Here is a 22,526-nt window from a genome sequence, read left to right on the forward strand (position 1 = left end):
TCATGATAAAAACTCAACAAATTAGTAACAGAAGGTAACTTCCCCAAACTAAAAAATTAGGGCATTCAGGAGCCCTTTATTAAAAGCCTTTACTGGGGCGCCTGGGTGGCTCAGTGGGGAAAGCATCTGACTCTTGATTTCGGCTCAGGTCATGATCTCAGGGTTGTGAGATCAAGTCCCGTATCAGGCTCTGTGCTGGGCGTGGAGCCTGCTTAAGATCCTCTCTCTCTCTATCTCCCTGTGATGCTCACCCCTCACCAGCCCCCCTGCCCTGCTCATGCACTCTCAATCTCTCAAAAAAAAAAAAAAAAAAAAAAGGCTTTATTAAAACCCACAGCTAACATCATACATAATGATGAAAGACCAAATGCTTTCCCCCTAAGATCAGAAACAAGACAAGAGTGTCACTCATCATTCCTATTCAACACGGTACTGCATGTTCTACCCAGGGCAATTAGATAAGAAAAAGGCATTCAGATAGAGAGAAAAAACTATCTCTCTCTATATAAAAAAAATCCCAAGAAACCCCTTAAAAAACTATTAGAAGTAAAATAGAGTTCAAGAAGGTTGCAGAATACAATATACAAAAATCAATTACATTTCTATACACTTGCAATGAACAATCTGAAAATAAAATTAACAAAACAATTCTATTTAAAACAGCATCAAAAAGAATAAAATACTTTGGAATAAATTTAACAAAATAAGTACAAACTTTATGCTCTGAAAACTACAGAACATTGCTGAAAGAAATTAAAGAAGACTTAAATGAATGTAAAGATATCCTGTGTTCATGAATCACAAGGCAATAGCTCTCAAATTGATCTGTAGATTCAATGCAATCCCTATAAAAAATCTCAGCTAGCTTTTTTGCAGGAGATAATCTTAAAATTCATATGAAAAATGCAAGGGTCTCAGAAGAGCAAAACAATCTTGAAAAAGAACAAAATCAGAGGACTCATACTTCCCAACTTCATAACTTACTACAAAGCTACATTAATCAAGAGATTGGGGACACCTGGGTGGCTCAGTCAGTTAAGAGTCTGCGTCCGGCTCAGGTCATGATCGCAGGGTCCTGGCATCGAGTCCCACACCGGGCTCCCTGCTCAGCAGGGAGTCTGCTTCTCCCTCTGCCTGTCGCTTCCCTTGCTTGTGCATGCTCTCTCTCTGATAAATGAATAAATAAAATCTTAAAAAAAAAGACAGATTGTACTGATATAATGATAAACATAGATTACCAGAACAGAACTGAGAGTTCAGAAATAAACCCCTACATCAATAGTCCACTAATTTTTGACAGGAGTGTCACATCAATTCAATAGGGCAAATAATAGTTTTTCGAACAAATGGTGTTGGGACAACAGGATATCTTCATGCAAAAGAATGAAGTTGGACCCTTGTCTAACACCATACACAAAAATTAACTCATAATAAATCACAGACCTAAATGTAAGAGCTAAAACTATAAAACTCTTAGAAGAACACATAGGAGTATATTAGGATTAGGTAGTGGATTAGGTAATGGTTAAAGCAACAAAAGAAAAAGTAGATGAACTGGAGTTCATCAAAATTAAAAACTTCTGTGCTGCAAAGGAAATCATTAAAAAAGTGAAAAAACAATCTCCAGAATGGGAGAAAATCTTTGCTAACCGTATGTCTGATAAGGGGCCTGTTTGTAGAATATACTAACACTCGTAACTCAATAATCAAAAGATAAATAACCCAATTACAAAATGGGCAAAGGATCTGAAAAGATAGTTCTCCAAAGCAGATATACAAATGGCTGATAAGCACATGAAAAGATGCTCAACATTATTAGCTATTGGGAAAATGCAAATTAAAACCACAGTGAGATACCACTTCACACCCAGGGGAATGGCCATAATCGAAGAGACAGATAAGGACACATGTTGGTAAATGTGAAGAAATCTGAACCCTTATACACCATAGGTAGGAATATAAAATGGTGCAGCCACTTTGGAAAACATTTCTGTTCCTCAAAATGTTCAACAAAAAGGGGCACCTGGGTGGCTCAGTCAGTTAAGCGTCTGCTTTCGGCTCAGGTCATGATCCCAGGGTCCTGGGATTGAGCCCCAAGTCAGGCTCCCTGCTCAGCGGGGAGCCTGCTTCTCCCTCTCCCTCTGCCTGCCGCTCCCCCAGCTTGTGCTCTCTCTCTCTCTCTCTGACAGATAGATAAAGAAAATCTTTAAAAAAAAAAAAAAAAAAAGATTCAACAAAGAGCTACCATATGACCCAGCATATTCACTCCTAAGTATATGCCCAAGAGAAATGAAAACATGTCCACAAAATAATTTGTCAATAAATATTCATCACAGCATTATTCATAATAGCCAATTAGTAGAAACAGCCCGAATGTTCAGCTGATGAATGAGTAAATAAAATGTGGTATCCATAGAGTAAAGTATTACTGGGCAACAAAAAGCAATGAAGTATTGATACATGCTACAACATGGAAAAATCTTAAAAACATTATACTAAACAGAAGATTCCAGTCACAAAAAACTATATATAAACATTTATATGAAAAGTCCAGAATAGACAAATCTACAGAGACCGAAAGTAGGCTGGTGATTGCCTAAAGCTTAGCGAGGACAGAATGGAAAGTGTATGGTATGGAATAGGTATGGAATTTTTCTTCTTAAAATTTAAAAAAAAAATTTTTTTTTTTGGTTAAAAAAAAGCCACGGGGCGCCTGGGTGGCTCAGTTGGTTAAGCGACTGCCTTCGGCTCAGGTCATGATCCTGGAGTCCTGGGATCGAGTCCCGCATCGGGCTCCCTGCTCCGCGGGAAGCCTGCTTCTCCCTCTGCTCCTCTCTCTCTCCCTCTCTGTCTCTCATGAATAAATAAATAAAATCTTTAAAAAAAAAAAAAAAAAAAAGCCACAACTAAAACTTAACCACTGTAATTGTGTATAAGTGTACAGTTCAGTAATATTAAGTAGATTCACATTATTGTAAAATCGATCTCCAGAACTTTTTCATATTGCAAAACTGAAACTTTATCCTTTAAACAACTTCCCATTTCCTTCTCCCCCCAGACCCTGGCAATGACTATTCTACCTTCTGTCTCTGTGAATTTGACTACTCTAGGTTCTCATGTAAGTGGCATCATACTGTATTTGTCTTTTTGTGACTTTACTTCACTCAGCAGAATGATCTTAGTGCTCATCCATATTATAGTATGTGATAGTATTTCTTTCCTTTTTAAGGCTGAATAATATTCCACTGTATATTTATATACATACCACATTTTGTTTATACATTCATCTGTTGACAGACACTGGGTTGCTTCCACTTCTCTGCTATTGTGAGTAATGTTGCCAGGAACATGGTATGCAAATATCTGTTCAAGATCCTACTTCCAATTATTTTAGATACATACCCAAAAGTGGAATTGCTGGATTATGGAGGCATCTCCTTAGAATGACAAAATTATTCTAAAATTTGACAGTGGTGATAGTTGCACAATCCTAGAATATACTAAAAACCACTGAATTGTACACTTCAAATGGGTTAATCATATGGTATATAAATTATATCTTGATAAAACTGTTAAAAAAAATACAACTCCTAAAGGCTGAATCGTGGATATAATTACTTAAAGATTTTGACTGAACTAGATTATTAATCTGGTTAAATAACCAGTCAATCTTGTCATACAGGTAATTTTGGCTTTTATTTTCAATGACCTGGCTAGATGCTTAGGAGTTTTTTGAGACGTAACCTAGGTGCTTCTTCAACACTGATCCATTAGAGAAAAGTAAGAAAAAGGAATTCTCAGTATCTTTAATCCAATTCTGAACTTTTTCATATTATGTGTCAGGAAATACTGTGAGGAAATAACAAATTCATACTAATACTAACTATACTAACTGCTTGGTAGCTATGCCATTCACCAGATTTTTAAAAGATAGGGATAAATAAGGCAGGACTTGATTACTCACTTTGACGTCAGATTTACTTTTTGAAATGTCACTCACAATGATTTCACATAGAAGATGCTCCAAAGACAGAAGGTTTATTCACTTTATTTTTGCAATACAAAATTATAAAATTAAAAAGTCCTAAGTCCAATGTCACTGAATGGGGAAAGAGGTAATAAGTTAAAAAACCAGGAGAGAAAAATCTTGAGAAAAAAAATGTGCATCAAATTCAGATTGTTCTCACCTCTAATTGTCATACACAACTAGAAAAGCTATCAGCAATATAGATGGCCACTGATACTTAGAAACTCATTTCATCATCTTTTCGGCTTTATCTAGACATTTTCAATCTTGTCAAGATTCAAAGATACACTTTTAGAAAGACAATAAATGAGATAATCTCAAAGATTTCTCATGATCTCCTCTGATCAGAGCAGAGCTAAGTAAAAAAAACCTTACTGGTCTGACTGATCATTTTTAAAACAACAGACTATACAGTTCACAGCAAAAACACAAGTTTAGAGGTCAACTTTCAATTTTAGTCCAAGCAGAGACTGAAACAATGGTTATGATCTAATTATAGAGATGGTTGTCACGTTGGGACAGTCCTTCTTTCCAGATTACACATCTTATACATTTTAACAGCTTTTCCTAAATAATCTCTCAGGGTTGATTTTAAGTGAAGATTGAAATACTAACAATTGGATTCAGATTCTCATTATAGATTTTTCAAAGTCCGTCTGTGTGCAGAAGCCAAATTATGCATGGCAACTCGAACAGTTGAGGTCCCCTCAGGGATATCACAGGAATTGATGACCGAATGTAGTGCCCGGGTATATGCTGCAAATAAAGGTTTGCACAGTGATGAATGAAGTCAGATTCTAAACTACTCACTCTCCCAACCTCCTTCCCATTAGTACTGCTTCCCTACAAGTCTCATAGTATTAACTTTGCCTATTCATTGAATAAATATTTATTGAGTACTTAGTACATGCCAAGCACTCCATGAGGACATGTTAAGTAACACTAAAGTATTTGGGTAACAGGGAATTCAGCTGGACAGAGGCCTAACTTAGATGGCCATAAAACACAAGTTCTAACTTCTTCATTTATAGGAGGACCTGGAAGCCAAGTCCCCCTACAGTGGAGTAGAAATATTTCCCCAGCATTAATGGAGACAGAAGAGAGCAGATCTCAAAAAGGATTATAACTCACTATAATTATTTTCATTGTCTCAGAGTTGTTTTGTAAAGGAGTTATAACAATCTCTGATATACAGTAAACACTCAATAAATGCTAACTTACTATAATCACTACATTTATTGTTTGGTGGTTTTTTTGTTTTGTTTTGTTTTGTTTTTTAATTGCCACCAGACCCCAACCATTCCTTTAAGAAGCTTACCTCTATGGTTTTTATAGAAAATACAATTGTTGGCACAGGTATCAGGATGAGCATCCCAAAAATCAGGACCACAGCAGCATAGTGGAGGTAAAGTAATGTTATACAGCCTCATTTTCTCCTGGATCTGGGCTCGCAGAGCTTCAATATATCTATAAAGATACAATATGATCAGGCAAAGTTAACCACTAGGAAGAGAATGAGCATGAGTCCTTATTTGACTACCAGCTTTAACCGTTAAAACTATTTCACATCTCCGTGCCTCAACTCTTCCTCTTTGTAATGGGAAACAGCACAGGGGGAAATACAGTGCTATTCCTCTAGAGCCAGGACTTTATGCAGAATTTTTCAAAATACCTTTGGCATTCCTTTTCTCTCTGTTGTTGTTTTTCTCTGGCTCCTTTTAGTTCCTCAAGTTTTAGCTGGGCTAGTGTGTCACTCATCTTCTCCCCTGAATATAGCTCTTCATGAAAGTTCATTCTTAGTATCCTCTGCTCTTCAGCATAACGTTGCTGTTCTTTCTTTTTTTTAATTCTGAGAATAAAATCGTAATGGTTAGGAATTTCATAAAATCATTATTTAGAATTAGCTTCTAGACCCAAATAATTCAAGGAATTCCCAGAAATAAGAGAGTCAGGAAATCAGTTTAACACCCCTAGAATAGCCTCAAAAATCCCTGCTGGCTGACTGGAGTTTATTCTACAGCTCACAGAAATATACAGCCTCTCAAATGGCAAGGACCACTGGTTACAGATACAAAGGTTTCGCTGTAAGAATCCAAGTACAAAAGCTTTCTTACCTTAGACAACCAAATAAATAGATAAATCACCCAACCAACCAACCAGACAAAATACAAAAACAATGGGTTTTATGACTCTGGACATCAGGCAATGAGAAACCGTGATTCTTGACAGATGGTAAACAAATGAAGTGAGCCCTATTAACTGCCCCAGCCTACTGCCTTGTAAGTTTCCATGCAGGAGCACAAGGTAGGAGTACTGAGGTAGAGCCTGATAGACTCCCTAAGTTAAGAAGACAGGGCTGAAGGTCCAGGGACACAAAGGCAACTAGAGCTCGTAGAGGGAATACCAGAGAGCAGAGAGCTATTCAAGAGCGAAAACCTGGAGATCCACAGAGGGTCTCCTTCTGATACACAGCAGAGTACTGTGTACCTATTTGAGGAAATAACCTGAGGCTAGGGACAGAATCATCAAAATGGGTAACAAGGAACAGTGCCTTATGCTCACACAGAGCTGGGAATAGTGCCTGTTCCCACCAATCAAACTTGAAAAACTCATAACACACGGGGCATTGGGTAGAGTTTCCAGGGTGATCTTATCTCCACAGTGGGGAATAATGATTAGTCTTTAACTGAGCACTGTTCCAGACACAACCTAATAAATTATAAAAGCAAAGCCCCAAAGTAATATAACTGTACCCCAAAAGCTCAGAAAAATTTGTAAGAACACAAAGCTACCCAGCAACCAACAAGGTAAAATTCACAATGTTTGACATCTAATCAAAGATTACCAAGGATGCAAAGAAGCAGGAAAACATACTCATAATGAAGAGACTAACCAATCAAAACCAACCTAGAACTGAGTTATTAGAATTAGCACAGGAAAACATTTGAACAGTTATTATGTCTACATTTTATATGTTCAAATAGTTAAGATATAAAAAAGACAAATCAAACTTCTTGAGATGAAAACTACAATTTCTGAAATGAAAAATACACTGGAGAACAAACCTATATCTAATGGAATCAATAACTAATAACCTTTCAAAACAGAAAGCACCAGGCCCACATGGGTTTACCACATCATCATGGAAGAAATTATACCAATTCTCTACAATCTTCTTTCAGAGGACAGAAACAGAATATTTCTTAACTCATTCTATGAGGCCAGCACTACCCTAATACCAAAACCAGACAAAGATATTACAGGGAAAGAAAACTAGAGGGGCCTCTGGGTGGTTCAGTCAGTTAAGCATCCACCTTCAGCTCAGGACATGATCTCAGAGTCCTGGGATCAAGCCCCACGTTGGGCTCCCTGCTTGGAAGGGAGTCTGCTTGTCCCTCTCTCTCTGCCCTCCTCTTGCTTATGCTCTCTCTGTCTCTCTCTCAAATAAATAAAAAAAATATTAAAAAACAACAACTAGAGACCAATATTTCTCATGAACACAGAGACAAAAATTCTCAAAAATGTTAGCACATCAAAACCAACAATGTATAAAAAGAATTATATGCCAAGACCAAGTGGGATTTATCCCAGGAATGCAAGGCTAGTTCAACATAGAAAAAAAAAAAAATCAATGTAATCTATCACATCAACAGGCTAAATAAGAAAAATCACATGACCCTATAAATATATGTAGAAAAAGCATTTGACAAAATCCAACACCATTTATGATATTCCTGGTAAACTAGAAATAAAAGGAACTTCCTAAACTTGATAAAGAGTATCTACGGGCGCCTGGGTGGCTCAGTTGGTTAAGCGACTGCCTTCGGCTCAGGTCATGATCCTGGAGTCCCGGGATCGAGTCCCGCATCGGGCTCCCTGCTCGGCAGGGAGTCTGCTTCTCCCTCTGACCCTCCTCCCTCTCATGCTCTCTGTCTCTCATTCTCTCTGTCTCAAATAAATAAATAAAATCTTTAAAAAAAAAAAAAAAGAGTATCTACAAAAAACCTACAGCTAACATCATACTCAAAGGTGAGAAACTAGACACTTGCCCACTAGGATCAAGAATAAGGCAAGATTGTCTCCTCACCACTCCTTTTCAACATGGTACTGAAAGTCTTAGATAATGCAATAAGCCAAAAAGCAAATAAAAGATAAACAAATTGGGAAGGAAAATAAAGCTGTGTTTGTTTCCAGATGATCTGACAGTCTATGTTCTTCCCAACCTGATTTATAGAATCAATGCAATCCCCCCAAAATCCCAAGAAGTTATTTTGTAGATAGTGACAAAGTTATTCTAAAGTTTATATGGTGAGGCAAAATTCCCAGAATAGCTAAGATAATATTGAGGGGAAAAAAACAAAGTTAGAAGATACATTCTACTCAACTTCAAGACTTATTACAAAGCTACAGTAATCGAGACAGTATGGTATTGGTGAGAGAATAGACAAATAGAATAGGATGGAACAGAGAGCCCAGAAATAGACCCATCTTAATAGAGTCACTGATCTTTGACAAAAAAGCAAAGGCTATGCAATGGCACAAAGACACTCTCTTCAACAAATGGTGCGGGAACAACTGAATATTCATGTGCAAAAAATGAATCTAGACATAGACCTTACAGCCACAAAATTAACTCAAAACGGGTCACAGAATTAACTATAAAATACAAAACTACAAAACTCCTAGAAGATAACTTAGGAGAAAATCTACATGATCTTCGGTATGGTGATGACATTTTAGATACATTCCAAAGGCATGATCCATAAAAGAAACAACTGACAAGCTAGACTCCATTAAAATCAGAAACTTCTGCTCTGCAAAAGGCACTGTAAAAAGAGTGAGAAGACAAGCCACAGACTGGTGGAAAATATTTGCAAAAGATATCTGAGAAAAGACTATTAAGCAAATATACAAAGAACTCTTATAACTCAACAATAAGAAAACAAACCTGATTTAAATATGAGCCAAAGACCTGAACGGACACCTCAGCAAAGAATATACAGAGTTGACCTTGAACAACACTAGTTTGAGCTGCATGGATCCACTTACATGTGGATTTTTTTTTTTTTTTTAAGATTTTATTTATTTATTTGAGAGAAAAAATGAGATAGAGAGAGCATGAGAGGGAGGAGGGTCAGAGGGAGAAGCAGACACCCTGCTGAGCAGGGAGCCCGATGTGGGACTCGATCCCAGGACTCCAGGATCATGACCTGAGCCGAAGGCAGTCGCTTAACCAACTGAGCCACCCAGGCGCCCACATGTGGATTTTTTTAATAAAGATTTTATTTATTTATTTGACAGAGAAATACAGAGCACAAGTAGGCAGAGAGGCAGGCAGAGGGAGAGGGAGAAGCAGACTCCCCACTGAGCAGGGAGCCCAATGCGGGGTTCAATCCCAGGACCCTGGGATCATGACCTGAGCCGAAGGCAGCCACTTAACCGACTGAGCCACCCAGGCGCCCTGGATTTTTTTATAGTACAGTACTGTAAATGTATTTTTTGTTTCTTATGATTTCCTTAATAACATTTTCTTTTCTCTAGTTTATTTTATTGTAAGAATATGGTATATAATACATATACCATACAAAACATGTGTTAATCAACTGTACGTTATTGTGAAGGCTTCTAGTCAACAACAGACTGTAAGTAGTTAAGTTTGGGGAGAGTCAAAAGTTACAGGTGGATTTCAACAGAACGGACTATCACTGCCCCTAACTCCCACGTTTTTCAAAGGTCATATGATTATGGGATCATGCCCTCGTGATGAGTGAGTGAATTATTGAATGGTGAGGTTACCCTCTGATGATCATTAATATGGAAAACAAATATCTTCATATCTTTTGCCCAGAGAGGTCTGTACATTTACCTCTTCCCCAGACATCCTTGTCACCAACTTCCCAATAATGTTCCTTTCAAGTCTCTGACCATCCAGCCAAACCACTGACCACAGCCCATGGATCAACACCAACTCTTACCTCTGTATAAGCATAAGAGTTTAGGTTGAGCTAACAGTAATGGATCTTAGATCACCAAAACAGAGTCATAATGGCCCTTCAATCAATTCCCAGACTTGAGGCAATTTACAGACCAAGACCTCTTGAATGAAGTGGAATCCAGGTCCCTTTGAGGAAGGACCTTGCTATACTGTAAAAATTTTACTGTTAATCTTTCACTCAGTCTTCCCCAAAGGGACCATGATCTACTAGCCAGATGCCATAGGTCTCTATGAGTCAGACTACTGGGATTATGGTTTTGGCTTAGCTGTCCAGTTATGGTAACCACACCCCTCTTGTCCTGCCACTCCGAAATCCCACTATCCCTACTGCACCAGGGATCCCAGTTTGGTGGCTGCAGTTCCTACAGTAATGTTTGACCTACAGAGAAGAGTGACCACAGAGCTCTTCAAGGATACTGAGGCTCCCCTCACAAATTTCTCACAGTGGTGATAAAAGGTGTGCCCTCTTGACCCTCCCGGATTTGGTGAACAGGTCTTACATGATAAGTCCACTCTAACATACCAATCTCCCTAAGCTTTTGGATACCTTCCTCTATATTATACCAAAGCAGTTCTAGCATTTAACTTCATTTTGTGTAGGCTACCTTTGGGTCCATGGTTTAGTCAACCAACCAAACTGTTAAAGACTTCTAACCCCTCAATCCCAAACACTGGATTTGGAGTCTCTACTGAGTGGGCCCATACCAATAAATTCTGTCTGATCCAACTTTATATTCCATCCACCATGATCCCAACCTTTTATGACCCAGTCTACACATAACCCCCAAATTTCTCTATATATAAATTGGAAAATAGTTTTTTTTGGAGTGTAGTATATCTCCTCATAGGTCACACTTTGTATCTCACTTGGGGCCTGCTGGGACTTGAATCTAGTTACAGGTTGAGAAACTAAGAGTGCTGGTAGTGGTAGCAAATTAACACAGGCCCAAACCAGGGCAGAGGCTACGGGGATGGGTAGGAGGGTGTGATGGTTAATTTTATGTGTCAACTTGGTTTCAAGGACCATGGGGTGCACATTATTCTGGGTGCCTCTGTGAAGATGTTTTTGAATGAGATTAACATTTATTTAATTTTTTTAAAGATTTTATTTATTTGACAGACAGAGACAGTGAGAGAGGGAACACAAGCACGGGGAGTGGGAGAGGGAGAAGCAGGCTTCCCGCGGAGCAGGGGGCCCGATGCGGGGCTGGATCCCAGGACCCTGGGATCATGACCTGAACCTAAGGCAGACACGCTTAAGGACTGAGCCACCCAGGAACCCCTGAATGAGATTAACATTTAAATCAGTAGACTACCTAGAGCAGATTGCCCACCCTAATGTGGGTGGGCCATGTCCAATTTAAGGACTGAATAGAACAAAAAGGCTGACCCTCCCAAGAGTAAGAGGGAACTGCTCCGGACCCTGACTGCCTGGAGCTAAGACATTAGTCTTTTCCTGCCTTTACACTCAAACTGAAACATTGGCTCTTCCTGAGTATTAAGCCTGCCAGCCTTTGTTTTTTTAGTTTATTTACTTACTTTTAAGTAATCTCTGCACCCAACATGGGGTTCAAACTCATAACCCTGAGTTCAAGAGTCACATGCTCTACCAACTGAGCCAGCCAGGCACCCCGAGCCTGCCAGCCTTTGAATGGAAACTACACCATCAGCTCTCCTGGTCCTGACTGCAACTAAACCATAAATTCTCCTGGGTCTCTAGCTTGCAGATCTTGGAATCTTGCCAGTCTCAGTAATAGTGTGAACCAAATCCTTACAATAAAGCATAAACACACACACACACACAGTGTATATGTACACATGCAGCATATATGTATACATGTATAAAAAGTACACACATACACACACACACACATTATCAGTTCTGTTTCTCTGGAGAACCCTGACTAAAACAGAGGGAAAGAATGAGAGAGACATTAGAAGAAAGAATGAATAAGTCTTAGCAAATGATAAAATACAGATTTGGAGGACAGGGGAAAGAGACAAGAAGACTCAGCCAGAGGATAGTGTGCTTGAGATAAGTAAGTGAAGAGGATGAACAGGTTTGGAGAAGAAGACAGTGCATCTGATTTACCCAGCCTGAGTTTGAAAGGCATGGGATACACCCAGAGGCAGATGTATAGGTTCCTGGAGGGAAGTTAGGACTAGTTCTTGGAAAATACGTCTAGTCATGAGAAAATAATGGGAGTCATCTCTACATAGACTTGAAATTTTAGAGTGAATGAGACCATGTAGATTATTTCAAAGATCCTAACCAGCTCTGACTCTCTATGATGAGTCTGAATTCTGGCATTATAACTGTCCCAGTTCCAATATTCTTAAAGGTAACTTGGACCTAAGCCTTTTAAAACTGAGACAGAGGTCAGTTAAAGGCAGATCAGAGCAGTACTGACAGAGGTCAGTTAAAGGCAGATCAGAGCAGTACTGACAGAATGCTAAAGGGCAGGCAACTGTCAGAGGCCCAAGCCTAACTGAGGTGGTTCACTGATGTCTTGGCTAGTCCAGCCATGGGGTCTATAGATGCTGTTCTTGGTCTATCGGATTTTTCATCAGCCCAATTCAATAACCATCCATAGGTGGACAGTTTATAATTTCCCAAAAGGGAAGCATCAGCTGGAATCTTCAAAGCAAAGCCACACAAAGTTTTGCTGCTTTGCTGGCCTGGACAAACTCGTTGCGTGACACACATCTCTGGGACGCACAGTTTCTGGAGGCACATTTTCTGTGGCTGCTAATGAATTTCGAGCTGAGTGGGAAGGGGGAGTGAAACAGCAGAGCTTCAAAAATGATTCTCCACTGAGCAAAGCTAAAAAGAAACCTACACTGACATAGTAGATTTGCATGAAAATAGTCTTTTCACTCTTTGTAAACCGCCATAAATATGGAGGCGCAGGGACGGGTTCGAACCCGCGGCAGGAGCCAGCAGGAGTTTCCCCTCTGGCGCACTATGTTGCCTGCTGGGGCACCTCTGCAGCTATTCTGCTGACGCCCAGGGCAACTGAAAGCCCAACGTGTTTCCTTCTCACCACCTCCTCCACCCCCTGCTGGGAGCTTTCCTGCCATTTTGCCTTTCCAGAAGGAACGACGTGGCTCGGGACAGCGTAGACGGCTCGTCCTGAACAGAAGGGCAGGGAAAACCAGTGGAGAGGATGCGAAAGGGCTCGGTAAACCTGGGAGAGATACTGGGGTGCCAAGAGCGCAGCTGCCCCGCTAGAGAAGTGCTGCTTAGAACGCACTCCCTCTTCTTGCAGGGCAGGAACACCTCAGACAGGAGTGCCTCCGTTCTCGATGGAGCTCCCTACAGCTGAGACCCGCTGCTTCTGAACAGCTAAGGCAAGGTGGAAAGGAAGGGATTTTCCTCCAGGAAACCAAGGACTTCTGTTTCCATTACACAGCTGGTGTTATTATCATGCTGTGTGACCAAGGAAAGTCTCACTCTTTCCACCGGTAGTTTCTTCCTCTGTGGATAAGAATAATCCGCTTCTCTGGAGCCTGGACGTGCAGTTACTAAGTGCAGAAGGAATGAGTAAATATTCACCGAACTCCAGAACACCATTAGGTAGGTGAAAGGCTTACAAGGGAAACTGGGCAAAAGTGTTATTTTGCCCTCCAGTAATTCCCCTGGCTTCCTTCAGAGCTGTAGGGGAAACTGGGCAAAAATGTTATTTTGCTCTCCAGTAATTCCCCTGGCTTCCTTCAGCACTGTGTGGCATTAAGACTGGGCCACAGACTTGGGAGCCGAATGCCTGGACACCTGCTTGCTCTACCTTACTATGTGCCTGGAACACACTGTTCCCCAGGGGGCCTGCCACCAGATGGACACCTGAGTTCTCCCCCAGATCTTCAGGAGAGCTCAGAGATTAACCCATCCCATTTCTTCTTACTATACAACTGATCACCTGGGGGACCCTATAAAAAGTTAGCAGTCCCCTGCCTCACCCAGACCATTGAATAAGGATCTGAGGGCGGGCCCCTGCTTAGGTACAGTTTAGAAAGTTCCCCAGGTGGATTCAAATGTGCACTCAAAGCTGAAATCATTTAACCCATCATCATTTACAGCTCTCAGCAGAGAGGCTCGGGTCCAGGCACTGGCCTAAACACTCTGGTAGTCAGCAGCACAGATGGAATTGGACCTCAAAGTTCGTGAACCCCAATCCCTGAAAAGTACCTAGAAGTGACTTATGGAATCTCTCTGTCTCCCATCTATGGAAACTCTTGGATTTCCTCAATAAAAATCATCCCAGATCCCAAAATAGCAAGGGAGAGACACTTCCACAGGGGGAGGGCAGGTGGACCACACACTGACTGACTTTCTGAGAGTCACCTACCCCTTGGCAATCTCAGTAATCACAGGCCCTACTATCAAGCTGCTATCAACTACAAGACCCCTAATTTAAACTTTAGCTTTGCTAGAACGGACAACTGATGGGAAGTAGCCACAGAAAGTCACATATAACATGAAAATCTGCTCCCGCGTCAGCTCACTTATCGTCTGAGAGGGATGGCTGTTGGTTGCCTCCCTGCCTAGGCCCACATGGTTGAGGCCATTTCCCTTTCCAGCAGCCCAGGAAGTTCCATGAGGCCCATCGCAGTCTGTGAGTTCAGAGCCAAGGCGAAAGGCCAGGAATCAGACTAAGGTTCGTCTTCTATGTTCAAGCTTCCTTTCCTGCTGATATGAAAGGGCCACCCTCCCTCCAGCCCCACATCTCCTGCGGCTGTCTCCCTCACTGGTCCCCTCCCCCACTGTAGGAACTGCACTGAAAGCAAGTAGCAGAGGGGTGGTTTTGCTATCCTGCTTCATCTTTTCCTGGCTCAGAGACCCAAGAATTCAGTCACAACAGAAAGAATTGCTGGACCTATAGTCAGCAGGTCTGGATTCTGGTTGTGAGTGTTTGATTGACTTGCTACAAGATCTTGGGTCTATCCTTTAATTCCTCTGAGCTTTTGGCACCTCAACTTAAAAATAGGGATCCAGAACCCCGCTCTGTCTGCCTCTCAGGGTTGTGACAAAGATCAGTCTCCTTAATGTACATGAAGGATCTTTGTAAGCTGTAGAGATTGCTTGGGGTGGGGAGGGCTTTATTACTAGGGAATTGAGACTTGCAAAGGAGTACAAATAAAAGGATTGATTTTTCAGAGAAGTAGAATATTCTGTCCAAACCACTTTGGAGTTGAGAAATAGCTCCAAGGTATCCTTGCCTAGGTTTTGCCCAGCAAAACATTCCTGGTATTTATGGGCTCCCTAAGGGCGCACAATGGGGCTTACCGACGGAGGCCTCAGCATAGACCTTGTCCTCTCCTGGGTGGCAGAAATTAAATTAGTTGGAGGAAAAAAAGAAACTACCAAACAAATGTCTCCAACTATACAATACATATATATTCATTGTAGCTAAGTAGGTATTACAGGTATATATAATACATACACAACAAAAAGAAGAACATAACTCCATTTCATATAACTTTTCCAGTGACACTTATCAATATGTGTCCCAAACCATGTTGGGCATTGCTGTAGGCAGAGTATAGAAAGAAACCACCCCCAGTGTTACAACTGAGGTGAAAGACTGCTTGGTGATTGAGGGGAGAGGGGGTCAGGAAGGATTTGAGGAGGGAGTGACATGTGATGAGGCAGAGAAGGGGAACTAGGAGAACAAGCCAATCAGGAAATCATATGACAAATGGAAACTCTAGAGCATATTATGATCAAGTCACAATAGCTACTGCTTATTGAGGAGTGGCTATGTGTGGGCACTGTGCTAAATGCTTTATATACAGTGTATCACTTGCTTCTCCTGGTTAACTCCATGAAGTAGGTATTTTTATTCCCATTCTGCATATGAAAAAAAGCTGGACTTCAGATGGTCACAAAGTAGGAAGCAGCAGGAACAGGATTCAGACACGGGTCTGACTCACACCCTCTCCCGTCCCTCAGTCCTTGCTCTCATGTCGTCCAGCATGAATGGAATTCATTGCTCAGGGGCGATAGGCAGGATTCAGACACCGGTCTGACTCACACCCTCTCCCGCCCCTCAGTCCTTGCTCTCACGTCGTCCAGCATGAACGGAATTCATTGCTCAGGAGCAATAGGCATACTGGGAGAAAAGACAGGATGAAGACAAATCATGTAATGTTTTGTTTATGCATTCTGAGATGACTTTATTGAACACAGGGGCTGGGGAGGGGAGCCACAGGAGGGGAAGGAGGGGGAAGAACAAGATTAGAACTGTGCACTGAGATCACTCCAGTGGCCATAGGGAGAGCGGTCTAGAGACCACTTAAGAGGCTGTGGCCACGATTCAGGCTTGGGGTATGAAAATCACAGCTTGCCATCAAGCTTTGCCACTTGAGAGCGTGGTGCCGGGAATGGCAGCCTCCTCGTCACCTTGAGCTTGTTAGAAATGCAGACTCTTGAGCCCCACCCAGACATACTGAATCAGAATCTGTATTCTAGCATGATGCCCAGCTCACGCTATTGCACACTGAAATCTGACCACACTGCCATTAAGGACAGACGCTCTGCCTGGCAGTGACAGGAGGGGGACACAGACACTCCTCCTAGAGGTGCACAGCTTTGAATGGCAGATACCTCTGAGAATCTGAGGAGAGCCAAGGACCTTGCCCCAGAAAAAAGTGTTGATGCATACCAACATCAGCCTACCACTTTAAGGGCTTCACAGAGCCCTGACGACCATGAACCACTGCTGGGTCTGTAAGAAATCCCTGAATCTTAATTCACTAATAACTTAGTTGGGGAGGAGTGGTATGGAGTTTATAGTTTAAAAAAAAAAAAAAATCAAGTCTGAAGCCATAGACTATCATTTTAGAGAACTCTTCAGAGCCTGGACCGGGCTTTGGTCACTGCAGCCAGGGCCAAGACTCTGTTCCCATTTCCCCCTCCCCTCCTGCACTGTTCTCCAAATCCCCTGATGACTGGAGCAGACCCCCTGGCACTACAATACAAGGCCCACCCTGGCCTCCTTGAGCTGGACCTGACCTGCCTGCCTTTCTATGGTCCCAGAAAAGTCAAAATTAGCCTCACTTTTATTCCTTTTCTTCAGTGCCTCTACCTTGTATCTCAGGAAAGGATTATTATGCTCTGGGGACTCTCTCTCGTGGGATGTGGGGAAGGTGATGAGTGAAAAGGAAAATGGGTCTTTGACAAACTGGTTCAACTCAGACTATCACATGACCTTCCAGTAACTGCCCACCACTGCTTCAGGAAGGCTCCTGTTTCAGCTCCCAAATATTAGCCCAATAGGAGGCCAAGGAAGGTTGGGGAGTGGTCAGAGGTTTGAAAGCATGACCACACGAGCAAAGGACTTCTTTTGGTAGCCTTCTAATATTGTATTGGAAATGGTGATACCCCAGAGGCTCTTGTCCCATGACTTGAGTTCTTTGGGGGTCAGGAGACATGTTAGGGTCACTGCCAGGATACAGAGAAGTGGGAGCGACTCCCAAGGTGCGGGCTCTGGAGGCAGCAGCATTTGAGATTGGTTTGATTCCACAATTACCTACTTCCTGGCTGGACAGGCTTTCCTTGCTGACTGTTCTGGGACCAGATGGAAATATTCTTTCACCTCTCACAATGAGCACTGCTAGAAAAACAAAACCATGCACAATGAGCCAGGGGAGCAAATGTGATGTGAATTGTCAGAGCTAAAGGTTTCACAGAAAGAACTCAAGGTGTAATCAGGCATTTGCCTTATACAACTTCTCAAAAATTCCAGAGAGAGCTCCCACTGACCTCATTCAGGCTTGTTCAGCCTGACATCCCTGGACATTTGGGAAATGAAACCGGTGGTGACGGCAGCAGGTGAGAATGCTTTCCTGATGGGGAGGACGTTTTTCCCTGTGCTCTCGTGGTCATCCATCTGATATACCCGCAGGTGGAGGGCGGTCCAGTGACAGAAAAGAGCCATGAGGTGATCAGAGCCCCAGCCTTTCCCTGCTGACCACTGGTAGCAGCTGTCTCCCCAGGCTGAATTCCCATGGGTTCACCTCCCTCCCAGGGAGACTTCTGATATTGGGATTCCTATTTGGACATACGTTTTGTCCCATCTGAAAATATGCCCTGATAGCTGCACACGGAATATATTATGTGACAAGAGACTTGAGATTTCATTTTGAGAACCACACTATGTTTCCACCTTATGATGACAACTACTACCTAAGATACCTCCCTTGCCTTGCACAACTCCCTGCTTATGCTGACTATATGGGCAGCCTTCCACCCACTTTGTCTGGGTGGAAGGCTGAAACCGGTGGTGACGGCAGCAGGTGAGAATGCTTTCCTGACGGGGAGGACGTTTGCCATCAAGCTTTGTCCATACCCTCCCCATGGGTCCCTTCCCCTGGCATCTCACTAGGATTTAGGATTCCTCCCCACTTCTCCGCTTCCAGACCTACTGAATTAGCTAAACTTGAGAATCTGCATGATAAGCAGACCGCCTGGGCGAGTCTGCTGCAGGCTGGGGAATCAGAGTCAGCTCACAGCCTCCCAACTTGTATAGGTGAGTCTTAATAACCATTACAACTCAATCTTCTTTATTTCAGTGATTCTCTACCTTGGCTGGATATCAGAATCATGCATGGGGTTTAAAAAAATTAACACGTAGGATGGATTCCAAGCAGAGATTAGATGTGTGGGTTTCACCTCCTTTAAGAAGCAAAAAAGTGCCTTAAATCCCCAGCAATGGTTCCACCAGAAGAGTATGTGTTAGCACCCAGTAATCTCTTGGAGAATAGCCCTAATGAGGGTCAATCACTTGGCACCACAGTGGACAGGCAGCCTTCTGAACAAAGAGGGTGTGGGGAACCCAGGACTTATCCTGGTAATTTCCTTTAAAAGACTAACCTCGGGTGCCTGGGTGGCTCAGTCGTTAAGCGTCTGCCTTCGGCTCAGGTCACGATCCCGGGGTCCTGGGATCGAGCCCTACATTGGGCTCCCTGCTCCTTAGGAAGCCTGCTTCTCCCTCTCTCACCCCCCCCCCCCCCGCTTGTGTTCTCTCTCTCTCTCTCTCTCTCTCTGTCAAAAAAAAAAAAAAAAAAATCTTAAAAAAAAATAAATAAATAAAAGACTAACCTCACTGGGAATAGGGAGGTACTTAGAGCCTTTATGTTCCAAGATGGTCACAGAAAAGCTGCGGACTCTAGGGTGGATCTCTGTGGGTAAGAAGGTGGGAGAATGGAGATTTGGCTCCACTGCCCTGGCTGGAGGAGCTAGAACTGGGTCTGACTCAGCATTGCAGGGCCAGCTGGTATCCTAGCAGGATGCTATGTAGGTGAACTGCTAAATCAGGAGACCAAGTCAGGGTACCCTTGGCTACGGTTAGCAAAGGGGGAGGTGATGGTCCTTTCTGGAAGGGCCACAGCTGGGCCTGAAAGGCCACTAGGAGCAGCTGGTAAGCACCAGCTGATGAAAGGGAAGGACCAGAGTCCAACAGTGACACCGTAAGGCAGTTAGAGGTCACAGCAGAAGTAATGGTAACAGCTAACATTTCTCTGATGTTATTTGCCCACCAATGATCTCAGTGTCTGTGTTTATTCATTTAGTAACATTTCATAACAGTTTTATGAGGGAGTCACAACCACCCTATCGTACAGAGAAGGAAACTGAGCCACGGAGGTTATAGGGAGAGTAGCTGCCAGGCTGTGAGCCAGAGCCCACACCGCTAACCACTAGGCTGGCCTTGCTGTCCCTATAATGACAGCCATCATTTACTGAGCCCATACTACGTGCTCTTATGTTCTCTGTGCTCTTTTAGTCCTCACCACTACCTTATGAGGTGGGTACTATTTTAATTCCCATTTCACAGATGAGGAAATTGAGGCCCAGGGAAAATATGTAACGGACTACTCATTATCCAGTCTCTCTCCTCTGGGAAAAAGGCTGGGCTAATCCCACCCACAGCAGTTCCTTCACTTTTTAGAACTTTTAAGCCTTTAAGCTTCTCAGAAAACTGAAGCTAGATGAGAATCTGTACTAGATGATACTGAGCTTCCTTCAATAAAATATATGTAGTCGTTAGTGAGGAATTGGAAAAACAAAGATGATGTGACAACATTTCTACTTCCAAATTTGTAAAAGCAGATCATATCAATTACTGTGGTCCTGCTCCAGACTTACTAAATCAGAATACATAAAAGGTGAGGCCAGGAAACTTGAATTAAAACAAAACCAAAAACAAACCACAAGAGATGCTGGTACACAGCCAGGGTGGAGAATTACTGCCTTTATTTCATAGTAATATTTCATAGCCCCCAATGAGCAGGCAGCAGTATTTCCCAAAACAGTCTGTAGCTTTCAAATCTTTTTGCTTTGAAAGAAGCTGCATGTGGGAGCTGCCCAGAGGAGAGGAGCTAGTTAAGGATGGGGGCAGAGAAGCAAAGCCCACAGGGCTCAACACTCACATCCACGTGCTCTCTGTTCATGCCTTCCCTTGGCCTTTTCTACTTGGAAAATCATCATCTGTTTTTCAAAGACAGGCCCAGATGTCTTCTTCCTGGTGAACACTTCTCCTATCTAGCCTCCCCACCTCCAGCCTTGTCCTGCCAAAGGACTGTCACCCCGTGAGCCCACGGTACAAACCTCCCTTAGAGCACTGCTCACCTCATCCCTTCTCTGTGCTCTCCCTGCACCGGGCAAGACACACTTGCAGGACTGGCAATAATTTACATGCTCCCCCTGGCCCAGCAGATGTCTGGGACATAGCAGCCTAGCAGAAAGTGCTAGTGGAATGAATATAAGGGAAAGAAGAGAATAGCAAAGATATAGGGATAGGGAAGACAAAAAGGGCCAAAGTGGTAACCATGGATGGAAGATGGCTAGTGAAATCTGATTTAGTCCTGACCCCTTGAGCACATGTGATCCTTACTCTGAACCATGGGACAGCCAGTCCAGGCACTCACTTGGTCACCCTGGAACTGTGGGCAGAGTACTGAGAATGAGGTGAGAACATTTATGATTTCACCAAGAATCCATCCTCCCTTCCTCCCTCCCTCCCTCCCTCCCTCCCTTCCTTCCAAGATTTACTTATTTATTTTAGTGAGGAGGGGGAGAATGTGCGAGCGGGGGGAGGGGCAGCAGAAGACTGAGAGAGAGAATCTCAAGCAGACTCCCCGCTGAGCGTGGAGCCCAATGTGAGGCTAGATCTCGTGACCCTGAGATCGTGACCTGAGCCAAAATCAAGGGTCAGATGCTTAACTGACTGAGCCATCCAGGCACCCCATCATTTCTTATTTCTGTTGATACTTAAAACAACCTTGTGAGAGACACAGGGTAGATGTTAATAATCTCACTTTATAGCTGAGAAAACTAAGGCTCAGAAAGCTGATAAACATGTCCAAGGTCACAGGGCTAGTAAGCAGAGGATGGGTTAATTCAAATTCATTGCTAGATAAAAGTGACTTATACTATTAAGGTTGGAAGAGCCCTAGCATATCATCTGATTCAACTCTCTGGCCAATGGTGGTGCATGTTCTCCAAAACCTCTTCCAGGAGGGGTGATGGAGCCATGCTAGAATAACTCTAGTACAGGGGAGCCCCGTGCAACCACTGCAGCTTGGATGGGGCCACCTGAAAGCTCTCCCTTGCACTGAGGTAAACTCTTTGTGGCGCATACCAACTAACTCAGTGCTCTCCTCCTGAAGACCAATCAAAGGCATGTCCACTCTGTCAGTTCTACTCTACTGCCCCTGAGACGCCACGGCTGACCCGATGGACTGAGTGGAGGTCCCAATTCTCTTCCCTCTGGCACTCTGGCAGACAGCCGCCAGTATTTGGTCAGCTAGGATCCCGACACTGTGGCCGCTGGTGGTGAGTCACCACTGGCCTAGGGGGATCTATTTCCCTGGTGAAGGCATGTATCAAAAGGGCATCATCCTCCACCACTCTCTGTTAAGGAGAAAATGAGCATCTCAAAGTATCTCAATCCTGCTTCCTCGGAGGATCAAAGAGCTTTACTCCTACAACTTCATAATGAAAATATACTCAAGGCCTAAAGAAGTATCTAGTTGAGTTGGACCTAAAAAGGGGGGAAAGCTGCAAAATGAATTGCTTCATGCCTAGAAAGTAGTAACAGGTAATCTCACTGGCCTTTAGGAGTTAAAAAGGCCCTTCCATGGTTTGTTTTCAGCTTTTGCAGCCCATCAATAAGGCAGGTTGGAGGGAAGTCAACGTGGTTTGTGTGAACAAGAATCATAGGCATCACCGTCACAGCTTGCGAGTGACAGGATCAGGACTCACCCCAGGGCTTCTGGGTCCGAGGTCAATGCCTTTGACCACACACGAGGCCAGAGAAAACACCCTGCGGACCACTCCGGTGCTGGCAGTGACTGGCACTCACCTACTTTAGCTCTGGCCTGAGTGCCGGCTGCTCCCACTACAACCGGTACCAGTACCTCTGAGCCTGGTGCTTTCCTTTGTACTAGCTTATCTCGGTAGGAAAAGGCAATTCAGGAGAAGGCCCTCCTTGCCTGGTGCTCCAG

General features: G+C 43.1%; 1 protein-coding gene across 10 annotated transcripts in view; it reads right to left on the reverse strand.

Annotated features, from left to right (window-relative positions):
- Positions 1-4,018: 4,018 nt before the first annotated feature.
- The window catches only part of CCDC15 (coiled-coil domain containing 15), an 83,070-nt gene continuing 64,562 nt past the window's right edge, over positions 4,019-22,526 (reverse strand). For all 10 annotated transcript variants that reach the window (XM_064577280.1, XM_064577281.1, XM_064577283.1 and 7 more), the window contains 3 exons: positions 5,700-5,876; positions 5,346-5,494; positions 4,019-4,783 (listed from right to left, as the gene is read on the reverse strand). In XM_064577280.1, the coding sequence (XP_064433350.1) occupies positions 4,662-4,783; positions 5,346-5,494; positions 5,700-5,876 (448 nt within the window). In that variant the 3' untranslated portion in view covers positions 4,019-4,661. The remainder of the gene's footprint in view (positions 4,784-5,345; positions 5,495-5,699; positions 5,877-22,526) is intronic.

The sequence above is a fragment of the Mirounga angustirostris genome, unplaced genomic scaffold (assembly GCF_029215605.1).
Source record: "Mirounga angustirostris isolate CCGP_5_RB_7025 unplaced genomic scaffold, mMirAng1.0.hap1 SCAF_13, whole genome shotgun sequence".
NCBI lineage: Eukaryota > Metazoa > Chordata > Mammalia > Carnivora > Phocidae > Mirounga > Mirounga angustirostris.